The sequence below is a fragment of the Lithobates pipiens genome, unplaced genomic scaffold (assembly GCF_037356315.1).
Source record: "Lithobates pipiens isolate NorthernLeopardFrog02 unplaced genomic scaffold, aLitPip1_a1.2 Scaffold_13, whole genome shotgun sequence".
NCBI classification, from domain to species: Eukaryota; Metazoa; Chordata; class Amphibia; order Anura; family Ranidae; genus Lithobates; species Lithobates pipiens.
The window spans coordinates 177,560,571-177,572,856 of record NW_027507718.1 but is presented as its reverse complement, the minus strand read 5'-3'; the positions used below and the strand labels follow the sequence as shown (position 1 = coordinate 177,572,856).

The window sequence follows — 12,286 nt, the reverse complement described above, 5'->3', positions numbered from 1 at the left end:
CTGGTCCTAGCAGTTTAAAGTAGGGTAAGCAACAGAGCAGCGCTAGAAGAATCTCACATTAGTGCTACATACAAATAAAAATGTACATAATACAAATAAGAAAATGGAAAAATTATGTGAAATCTAGAAGTTCAAAAGTGAGGAGAAAAATAGTCCCAATGAAGAGCGAGAAGGTAGGTGAATCTTTTCTACATGTGACCAGAGGAGACCAGATGGTAAATCCCAACAGCCTCTAAGTTTCTCAACAATAGGACAGCAAACCAGCAGTGTATTTAAAAAAGGTGGTGAATTACCGAACACAAAAGACCCCCAATAAAGAGTGGCCAAACAGGTGCTTAGTTTGTACTCCTTGGGACCTCCAGTGCCTTTAAAGCACCTTGCCAAAAGGTCACTCTGCTATATTCCCAACGATCATTACGCAACCAAACTCAATAAGGAATGATGTAAAAGGAAACACTCTCCATAGTGTAAACCAATAGAATATATGGTATTTGATAAAATGCACCTACAATAGATTGATGGTGTGTATCAATATATATATATTGGTACATCAGAGTGACAATAAAACAAAGTTGACGCGTTTTGGCAATTAGCTATTGGTTTGCGCAAAAGTTATAGCATTTACAAAATAGGGGATGGTTTTATAGCATTTTTATAAAAATTTTTAGTAGTAATGGCGTCGATCAGCAATTTTTATTGTGTCTGTGACATTATGGCGGACACATCGGACATTTTTGACACATTTTTGGGACCATTTTCATTTATACAGCAATCAGTGCTATTTAAATGCACTGATTCCTGTGTAAATGACACTGGTAGTGAGTGAAGGAGTTAACCACTAGGGGACGGGGAGGGGTTAAGTGTGTGTATGTGTGTGTGTTTTTTTTTTTTTTTGTTTTTTTTTTACTTATTTTATTTTTTTTAACTGTAGGGGGCTGTGGCTTGGCTTCTGACGTCACTGATCGTCTTTCCCTATAACGGAACTGACGATCAGTGACAGGCTCAGTAGGAAGCACGGGGAGAGGTTTGTTTACACAGACCTCTTCTTGTTCTTCAGCTTTGTGACCCGATCGCGGGACACCAGCGGCGATCGGGTCCGCTGGTCCCACGGTCACGGAGCTCAGGACCCATGGCTGGGCACTTAAAGGCACTTAAAGAGCAACGTACTGGTACGTGCTTGTGCCCAGCCGTGCCATTCTGCCGAAGTACATGTGCCGCTTATGGCGCTGGACTATAAGCTAGCAGTGTACATTCTTTTAAGGGTACATTCTCCTCTAAGGTTTCTAAAGGGTCAACGGTTTCACAACACACTAGATCCATTTCCAAAAGAATGTGATCCTTTGATGTGGCCGGTCAGATTGAGCCGTCAGGGGGGACTGTTTTTGCAGCTGTAGTCCCTGTATATATCAACACAGGAGGTTTTTTCTTCTACCATTTGGAAAAGAAGATTGATGCTATGATATCTCCATAGTGGGGCCAAATGTAGCAGAACCCCAATCTAGTGCTCAAGACCCTCTTATTGAGGTGCAAGGGGCAGGGGATCAGGAAGATCTTCCAAAAAATTTGGAAGATACTTACCGTATTGGCGTATAACATGCACTTTTTTCCCCTTAAAATCGGGGGGAAATCGTGGGTGTGTGTTATACACCAATCCCCACCGATTGTGAGCTCCGAAAGCCGCCGAGATACACAGGACATCTGCCATTTTTAAACGCTAAGCCTGCAAAAGACCCTGACAAGGCTGCATTAATGGGCATTTAAATGTAAGTTTTTTTCCTTAAACTTCCCTTCTAAAAGTTTTTTTCTTTAAAATTCCCTCCTAAACTTGGGGCGCGTGTTATAAGCCCGTGCGTGTTATACTCCGATAAATACAGTATATAGCCTCTTCTGAGGATCCTAATGTAGTAGCATCACAAGACAGGTTGCTTGTGCACTCTTACTAGATTGGTTCATTCAACCTTTTTGCTGCCTGCCGCGCAGGCTCTTGATTAACCCACCTCTGGTTTGGGATCATTAAAACCTCCCCCATCTGGGGATGCTTTTCCTATTCATTCATGGCTAAAAAAGCTTATGTATTCTGAATGGGAACATCCGGATAAACAATATTTATTTTATATTCAGACTGACGCAGCTTCTCTCTTTAGACCATTGGGTTGTTATGCCACCTTTAGGAGAAGACTAGGCATTACATGTTAACGTGATAAAACTATCCCAAGGGGCGGTCCCTTAGGTAACAACCCCTCAGCAGTGGTGCTGAGGCGCCTGATTTGGTTGAAATGCTGGTCTGCTGACCAGGCATTCAAAAAAGCCCTGACTAATCTTCCCTCCCTTTGCAACCGGCTCTTTGGAGCCTCTTTGGATGACATTAAGAATGCCACAGGTGGTAAGAGTACACTACTCCCACAGGCCAAGAAGGCTCAGGAGCCACGCCGTAGGCAAGGGCCCTCTTTTTCCGCTCACAAACTGCTTTTTCGTCCGCCCGGAGCTTCGGCTAAATGTCCCCAGCCCAACAGGATGACCATGGAAGGGCAGAAACTTCACTGGAACCCGCAAGCCTACGAACAAAAGTGCTGAAGGTTTGCCCCCACCCATGACTCGGGTGGGGGGTCGCCTTCGGGAGTTTGAAGCCCGGGTGTCCTCTCGATTGTCCGACCAATGGGTCTGCGGTCTGATTTCCTACGGCTACAAGATAGATTTCCTCGGCTGCAAAACAGATTCTTCTCCTCCAGCATACCTGTTCTCCCGGCTCGCCGGAAGGCCCTCTTGGGGGCAGTAGGGGACCTGCTGAATCGCAAGGTGATTGTACCTGTTCCAGAATCAGATTTTTTTTTCCAGGGGTTCTACTCAAACCTGTTTGTATTTCCCAAGAAGGAAAGGGGTACGTCCTATCTTGGATCTAAAAGCCCTCAATCACTTTGAAAGTGCAGAGGTTCAGAATGGAATCAGTTCGCTCAGTAGTCGCTGCACTCCAAGGGGACTCCCTGGCGTCCTTAGACATCCAGGATGCGTACCTGCACATAACCATATGCCTCCGGCATCAAATGTTTCTGTGATTGCAGTCGGGGAAGCCCACTACCAGTTTGTGGCTCTCCCTTTTGGTTTGGTAACAGCCCCCCGAGTCTTTACCAAGGTATTGGTTCCTGTGTTGCCATTGCTACAGCAACGCGGAATCGCGATCGGGGGTTACCTAGATTATCTCCTCTACTTCAGAGTTAGAAGAGGATTTGGCGATCACCATGCAGACCCTGCAAGAATTTGGGGGGTTGTTGAACCTAAAAAAGTCGGTGATGGTACTGTTTGGCATACCTGGGCTTGCTGCTGGACTCCAGGGAAGCGACAGTGTTTATCCCTTCAGACAAGCTGCAGACTCTGAGCCGCGGTAAAACTGCTGAGCCACAAGTGGTTGTCGCTGAGCTTCTGCATGTGAGTCCTGGGACTCATGGAGGCAGTACCATATGCCCAGTTCCACACCAGAGTCCTGCAGGAGGAGATCTTGACAAAGTGGGACAGATCTCCATTGTCCCTGGATCGACAAATCCAGGTGAGCCAGTTAGCCAGGGGTTCCCTGATCTGGTGGCTGAGGTCCCCGGTGCTTCAGTCCTGGAAGTCGTTCTTACCTCTGAAATGGACGTTGATCGCAACGGACCCCAGCCTATTCGGCTGGGGTGGAGTGATGGGATTTCAGTCGACTCAGGGCCTCTGGTCGATGGAGGAATCCAAGTTGCAGATCAATCTGCTCGAAGTGAGAGCAATCAAGCTATGCCTCTCCACATGGTCAATGAGACTGCAAGGGTGTCCGATCAAGATCCAGTCAGACAACACCACTGCTGTGGCATACATCAATCACCAAGTAGGAACAAGAAGTTCGGCCACCGCACGGGAGGTCGCTCACATACTTCAGTGGGCAGAGGGACATGTACTGGCCCTGTTGGCCATTTACATCCCGGGTGTGGAGAACTGGCAGGTGGACTATCTAAGTCGTTGGATGCTGGACCCAGGAGAATGGGCGTTGTATCCGGAGGTTTTCAGGCTACTGTACCTGTGGTGGGGCACACCAGACGTGGATCTTCTGGCCTCCTGTCTCAATCAGAAGGTGCCGAGATTCGTGTCCAGGACAAGAGATCCGTGGGCAGACGCGCTGGTGGCTCTGCGGGATCAGTACCAGCTGATCAACGCCTTTCCTCCGCTAAAACTGTTAGCACGTCTGCTTCGCAGAGTGGAAGCCGAGGGGATCCCAATAATACTGGTTGCCCCAGATTGGCTTCAGCATCCTTGGTACGCAGACCTAGTGTGCTTGGTGGCAGACGCTCCCTAGTGACTGCCGTTCCGAAAGGACCTTCTGCCTCAAGGTCTGATTCTCCATTCTGCTTTACCATCGCTTGCTTTAATGGCATGGCTATTAAGAGCCAGGTGTTGAACTGGGGTCTGTCGGACTTGGTGATCCCAACTATGTTGAGAGCACAGAAATAATCTTCTTGGAAGATATCTTCGTACTGCATCTCCATGTGTGAGGAGAAAGGATGTCATCCGCGCTCCTTTTCTAGATCCAGGATCCTGCTGTTTCTTCAGCAAGGGGTGGACCAGAAATTGGCCTTAAGCACCATTTAAAGGACAAATATCAGCTTTGGCTGTCCTTTTTCAGCGACCCCTGGCATCTCACTCTATAGTGAGTACTTTTGCTCAAGGGGTGCAACATGTAGTCCTTCCGGTGCGTCCGTTACCCCCGTGGGATCTGAACCTGGTATTGGCGCTTCAGAAACCGCTATTTGAGAATAGAGATTCCCCTGTTGACTCTTTCCCAGAAAATGGTCTTTCTAGCGGCCATTACATCGGCCAGGAGGGTTTCGGAACTGGCGGCCTTGTCCTGCACGTCACCCTATTTGGTTATCCACAGGATAAGGTGGTGGTGCGTCCACAACAGTCTTTTCTGCTGAAGGTAGTCTCTGCGTTTCACATGAATGAGAGGATATTGTGTTACCATCTCTATGTCCTGCCACATCCTAAGGAGTTGGTCCTTCATGCTCTGGACATGGTTTGGGCTCTGAAGGTGTATTTGTCTGCCACGGTTCCCTTCCTGAAGTCACTCACTGTTTCGGTGGCTGGACGAAAGAAAGGCATGGCGGTCTCATCTGCCACCATTTGCAGGTGGATCAGACAGTTTGTAGTACAAGCCTACGCCTTGAAGGGGCAGGTGCCCCCCTTTCCATGCTGCCTTTTCCGGTCACGGCCCACTCCACAAAGGCAATCAAACGTCTTGGGCCTTTCCGACATCAAGTGTCTGTCGCTCAAGTTTGTAAGCGGCAACCTGGTGGTCTGTCCACACGTTTACAAAGTTCTACGAGGTAGATGTCAGTGCAGCGGGTGATGCCTGTTTTGGCTGCGAAGTTTTGCAGGCGGCTGTATAGTTGCAATTGCATATGCAATCTTTTTTTTCCTTTTTTACCAAATAAAAAAAAAAACACAGTACCTTTTAAGTTAATGCACTGTTGCATTTGTTACCGCAGTTTTTGGTGCAGTTTGAGGGTAGTGCTTCTCTGTTGAGGAGCACCCTGTTTTTTTTGTGGTGGTTTTTCCACACTCTCTAGTTTTTTTTGTGGGTAAAGTTGGTACTAGCTCCCACATGCCATGGTGGATGACTTTTTTATGCTGTTTTCCCACCCCTTGTTTTGGCACTGTTTGGGGGTGTCCCAATGGTCTAAAGAGAGAAGCTGTGTCAGTCGGTGATTATGAGAGAAAATAGGATTTTTTTTTTTTGTACTCACCGTAAAATACTTTTCTCTGTAATTCACCGACTGACACAGCACTCTCTAATATTTTTCTTTAGTTGTACTGCTTGTTGACATACTAAGGCTGCAGTAGCAAGCTGATGGGTTGTTACCTAAGGGACTGCCCCTTGGGCGGAACTAGAAAGTTCTAGTTTTATTATCACGTTATGTAATGCCTAGTCTTCTGAAGGTGGCATAACAACCCAAGAAGCTGTGTCAGTCGGTGAATTACAGAGAAAAGGATTTTACGGTGAGTACAAAAAAAGAAATTCTCCACACTTTATCCTATGGATGAGGATTTCTATAAGAAATGGGGGGGTTCCAGGAATTGATGCTGCAGTTGCCTCAGTGAACAAGAGTCTCACCTGTTCGGTGGATAATGCGCTAATGTTAAAGGATCCAACAGATAAAAAGTTGGAACTTCTTTCTAAATACAATGTCTTTAGCAAGTTCAGTAGCGCAGCCGGTTCTTTCGGCAATTGGTATATCTGTCTATTAAGGAACAGTTTGTGGAGATACTTAAAATTCTGCCTGATCAGCAGGCCGAGCAATGGGCTGGTGTATCAGATGCACTATGTTTCACAGTAGGTGCTATGAAAGATTCCATCATTCAAGCCTCACGGCTTATGCTTGGACTAGTGCATTCTCGCAGAGTTCTGTGGCTGAAAAATTGGTCAGCCGAAGCACAGTGTGAAACATTTCTCCTTTTTAAGCAGGCTTAGTCACCGGTGCCAGGGGCATCAGCCTCTAGGCAGTCTCGACAGCCTCAACTGTCAGGTTCAAGGGGAAGACCCCAAAGGCAGCACCAGGGTCAAAAGAGATCTTGGGGCAGAAAGCTCACAAAGCAGAATGCTAAAGCCTCCTTATGAAGGGGCGCCCCCGCTCGCTTGGGTGGGGGGAAGGCGCCTGCAGTTTTCAAAGATCTGGCAGCAACAATGTCAAGACAGATGGTTGGCTTCTTCAGTTTCTCTAGGTTACGAACTAGAGTTCCAGGAATTTCCGTCTCCTTTACGAAGATCAAATGTTCCAAGGGATCCAGAGAAAAAGCTCTGGGTCATCTAGCTCTGGGTCATCTATTATCCCAGTTGATGATATCAGAAGTTACCTTTAAAAGAACAGGGCACAGGTTTTTATTCAAACCTTTTCACGGTTCCAAAAACAAACGGAGAGGTAAGACCCATTCTAGATCTCAAAGATGTGAATTGGCACTTAAACCATCCGATCCTTTCGCATGGAGTCAATCCAATCGGTTGTTTCCATCCTGCAAGGAGGAGAGTTTTTGGCTTCAATCGATATCAAGGATGCATATCTCCACATGCCACTATTTCCCGCTCAGCAGAAATTTCTACGCTTCGAAATAGAAAATCATCATTTTCAGTTTGTGGCCCTGCCGTTCGGTCTAGCTACCGCACCACAGGTGTTCTCAAAGATTCTGGCACCTCCTTTAGCCAGATTAAGGGCTCAAGGCATAACGGTCCTAGCCTATTAGGACGATCTACTTTTAATAGATCATTCAGTCTCTGGTCTAAACCAGAGTCTGATCACAGCTGTAAACTACCTGGAATCTCTGGGTTGGATATTCAACCTAGAAAAATCCTCCTTAAAACCATCAAGGAGATTACAGTACTTGGGGTTGGTCATGGATACCGTGCAGAAGAAGGGTATTCTTACCCAGACAAGAATCGGTTCCATTACAGGACTAATTCAACTTATCAAAACAAATCAAAAGAAAAATCCTTCCATTTGGCTGTGCATGAGATTGTTGAGGAAAATGGTCGTCTCCTTCGAGGCCGTCCCTTACGTGCAGTTTCACTCAAGACTGCTTCAAAACACCATCCTGTCGGTCTGGAACAAAGATTCAGGCCTTGGATTTTCCAATACGCTTGGTTCCAGACGTACGTCAGAGCCTAAATTGATGGTTGATATTGGGAAAATCTTTTCTGCCAGTATCCTGAAAAGTGGTGATAACAGATGCCGGCCTTCTAGGCTGGGGAGCAGTCCTGAAAGAAGATTATGTCCAGGGTAGAGGGTCCAAGTTAGAGAGGACCTTGCCTATCAACATTTTGGAGAGTCGGGCAGTACGTCTGGCCCTAGAATCTTGGACGGTCAGACTACGGGATTGTACTGTCAGGATTGTCCAACAATGCCACAGTGGTGGCTTACATAAATCACCAGGGGGGCACGAGAAGTCATGCATCCCAGAAAGAGATGAATCGTGTTCTAGCTTGGTCAGAACACAACATTCCTTGCCTATCAGCAATTTTCATTCCAGGAATAGAGAATTGGCAGGCGAACTACTTGAGTCGCCAACAATTATTTTCAGGAGAATGGTCTCTTCACCCCGACATCTTCCTAGCTATATGTCAAAGATGGGGTATTCTGGACGTGGACCTGTTCGCGTCCAGATTCAACAACAAAGTGTGTCAAACGAGGGATCCGCTAGCATGCGGAACAGATGTATTAGTCTTCCCATGGGATCAGATTTCACTGATCTATATGTTTCCTCCAGTTCTGCTACTTCCGCGTCTTCTCCACAGGATCAAGCAGGAACGAAAGGAGGTGATTCTGGTGGCCCAGAAGATCTTGGTTTGCCGAGAGCATAAAGATGGCGGTAGGAGTCCCTTGGACTCTGCCATTATGGCCAGACCTTCTCGCACAAGGTCCGGTATTCCATCCTACCTTATGTATGCTAAATTTAACGGTTTGGCTATTGAAACCCACATTCTAAAGGATTGTGGGTTATCGCCTTTGGTAATGCCTTGATTAATGCCAGGAAGCCGGCTTCCAGAATCATTTACTATAGAGTCTGAAAAGCATGTTTGTTGGTGTGTATCCAGGGGTTGGCACCCTAGGAAGTATGTCATGGGTAGGATCCTTGATTTCCTTCAAATGGGATTTGAAATTAAGCTGTCCTTGAGTACTATCAAGAGCCACATCTCGGCCTTGTCAGTATTTTTTCAACGGCCTCTTGCTTCCCGCTCTATGGTGTGTAGCTTTATTCAGGGGGTAACACGGATTAACCCCCCCTATCAAGGCACCTCTAAATCTTTGGGATTTAAATTTGGTCTCATTGGCTTTGCAGCATCAGCCTTTTGAGCCGTTACGGGAAATTCCCTTGGTTCTTTTGACAAGAAAAGATAGTCTTTTTGGTTGCCATTTCTTCTGCTAGAAGAGTATCGAAACTAACAGCTCTGTCTTGTAAAGAGTCATATTTGATCATGCATAAGGATAAGGTGGTTTTGCATCCTCATTCTGAATTCCTACCAAAAGTGGTGACAGGTTTTCATTTAAACCAAGATCTTATTCTTCCTTCTTTCTTCCCAGAGCCTCTATTTAGGGAAGAGAATGCACTATATTCCCTTGATGTAGTAAGAGTGATCAGTCTATTTAGACCGCTCAGGTTCACAAAGATGTTTTGTTTGTACTGCCAGAAGGTCCAAAAAGGGGACAATCAGCATAAAAATCGACTCTTTCCAAATGGATTTGTCAAGTGATTGTTCAAGCTTATGGCTTAAAGAAGAAAATTCCTCCTTTTCATGTTAAAGCACTCAACCAGGGCAATTAATGCCTCATGGGCGGTGCATCATCAGGCCTCTATGGCTCAGATCTGTAAGGCTGCAACTTGGTCTTCAGTTCATACGTTTACCAGATTTTATCAAATCCATGTTAAAGGTCATGAGGATATTGCCTTTGGCCGCAGTGTACTGCAGGCTGCCTTATGACTCCTCTGGCCTCCTTTTTTAGTTGTCTCCCTCCCTTCAGTTGCTATTGCTATTGGACATCCCACATAGTAACTATTATGGCTCTGTGTCCCCTGATGTATGAAAAGAAAACAGGATTTTTAAAACGGCTTACCTGTACAATCCTTTTCTTTGATGTACATCAGGGGACACAGATCCCTCCCCTCTTGGTATACACTTGTCTTGCTTGGCTACAAAACTGAGGGGTTATATAGGGAGTACACTTCTTTCCTTAGGGCGTGCCAGTGTCCATCTCCTATCAGTGGCCCTATAGCCCACATAGTCACTACTATGGCTCTGTTTCTCCTGATGTACATCAAAGAAAAGAAGTTTACAGGTAAGCTGTTTTAAAAATCCATTTTTTTTATTTTTTTATTTGTATGTAGCACTAATGTGATTGTTTGAGCTCTGCACTGTCGTTTCCATATTTTATGTACACCATGTATTAGGTTCTCGTGCTAGTTGCTATTACTTGTCATATATATTGGATTCATAGCGTGGTTTCTCTTAAATACAAATTTATTTAAAGTAAATGGAAACCTGGGCTTCGGCTTTAAGATACTAAGTGCATTACACTTGGGTAATTATCAACTTTGGTGTCACTATAGGTGCACTTTACATTTTGATGTATTGGTTAAAGATTGCTTCCCAGTTTGACACAAGGTAACCGTTTTATCCCAGCACTGCTTTTTGTCGCTTTTATAGAATGCTCTACAGGGGTGGCCTAGAAATTGATTTAAGTGTATGGCGAGTAAAATGTAGAATTTTTCTGATACTCTATCATTAGAGGTCAGGACACTCTCTTTATCTGCATCATCTCCCTCTTGTGTGTGTTTTTAAATGTTTGGTACAGTAACCTCAATCTTTCTGTTCTCATTTTAGACTATCCATGATCAAATCTTACAAGAGTATCGTAAAATTAAAAAAGTAAGTAATCTGAACTAAAGTCCATTGACTGTGATATCTGCGCTAACAGATGCATCGTGCAATTTGCAGTTGCAAAGCAGAGTTTGTGCTGGAGACTTTGAAGCATTTACCTTTCTTCCTGTTAATGAACGTTATCGTGTGGAAAATGTCTACTATAAGGCTTGACAGTTAAATGAAAATATGAATACATTTTGTATTTTTTTTTGTTACTATTTGCTTCTCCAACACTTCTATATACCCAGCAGGGAGGAATGTAGCAGTACATATACAAATGTCCTGTAGCCTTAAATTAAAATGTAGTCCTAAATTAACTTCAGTTTCTTTAAGACCTGGAAGCATACCACAGAAGTACAGAGTGTGGCTTACATAAGTCATGGGTGGTCTGCTTTCATTTTTTGGTTCAAGATGTTTTCTTTACCTCGAAAGGTCTATGTTTTTACATTTATACTTTATCATTTGGAAAATTGTGATTTGTTGATGCAAGTCAATGGGGAAAAGAAACATTGAAAATATTTAATTTCCTGTAAAAGTTGACCTGGGACAGAGGGTCAGTGACTTCTAGTGAATTTTGACTTCATTTTTTTTTCCCCCCTACAGTCAAATCCGAATTACAGTCAAGAGAAGAACCGCTGTGAATATCTCCACAATAAACTGGCTCACATTAAAAAACTGATTGCACAGTATGACCAACAGGTTCTGTCCTGGCATTAGTGCCCATGTTCAGGTAGCAGTATCTTTGCACCTGTGCATAAAGCTGTGTTCTTGGCCCCTTACTTTTTTTTCGTTGTGCAAGTTTTTTTTTTTCTGCAGTTCCGCTTGCTATCATCAATGGAAGAGAAACAACTTGCTAAACAAATGGCATAACTTATGAAATGATCTGAATGGTTCAGAATAAACCAAGTAGTAGAACCTGCACTTGGTTTAAGCTCACTACCTGCAAAATCAGTTTAATTTTTTCCCTTTTTTTAAATTTTAATTTTTTTTTTGTCTTTTAATATTGGATGGACAAGTATAATCAAAACAATGCCAAAATGTTTTTTTTTTTTTTTTCTCCTCATTACTGGAATCCAATAATAAACAATGCAGCCAAATATTTTCAGAATCTTGTGGTTTAGAGTTTGGGACATGGAGTCACAGAGGGCTTGTTCAAAAAATGCACACTTTAATGTGTGCTACGTTCATTTGTGTTGGGATGTGTTTTTATATCTGTTGCATTTTTCAATTGACTCCATTTGAATTGAATGCAAACTGCAAAATGATGGTGTGAACAAGCTCTGAGTATTGTGAAAGGAATTCTAGAACATGGTATGGAACAGTGTTAAGTTGAGCGTCATTGGAAATCGCAAAAAAAGATTCAGGCCTGAAAGTTTGGAAAAAGCCGAAACGGAGGATTGTACTTAAAGAATCATGTCACCTACAAAGTCTTCTACATACATGCTTTGATGAGGCATTTTTTCACAAATGAGCCTCTCAATGCCTGACTGCTTATATTTTGAGCTGTTGACTTTCACTGTTAACCCAAAGTGTTATTAGTGTGTAAGGCGATATGAAATAAAGTAAGTAAAACTATACCTGATTTTACAGCCCCAGCGTGAAGATTCAGGTTGTGAAGTTTTGTATATGCTGCATGTTGTCTCTCTATCTGGAAGTTTTCCAAGATGAAGACTAGCAGATTGCAGACTAGCAGAGTATGAACAACTTACAGTGAACTTCATGGAACTGGATCTTTATATTGTAATGATTAAAGTACATTTCTTTTTGATTCATTAAGGGACACAGGATTTAGTTCTTTTTAGGCAGGTTCTACTGCTGACCACAGGAGGAATAGGACACTGACAAACAAGCTAGTAGCCT

General features: G+C 44.0%; 1 protein-coding gene across 2 annotated transcripts in view; it reads left to right on the top strand.

The window, feature by feature from the left end:
- Window positions 1-12,008, top strand: part of ELL (elongation factor for RNA polymerase II) — a 199,107-nt gene extending 187,099 nt beyond the window's left edge. For both annotated transcript variants that reach the window (XM_077475919.1, XM_077475918.1), the window contains exons 11-12: window positions 10,388-10,432; window positions 11,030-12,008. In XM_077475919.1, the coding sequence (XP_077332045.1) occupies window positions 10,388-10,432; window positions 11,030-11,143 (159 nt within the window). In that variant the 3' untranslated portion in view covers window positions 11,144-12,008. The remainder of the gene's footprint in view (window positions 1-10,387; window positions 10,433-11,029) is intronic.
- Window positions 12,009-12,286: the final 278 nt, after the last annotated feature.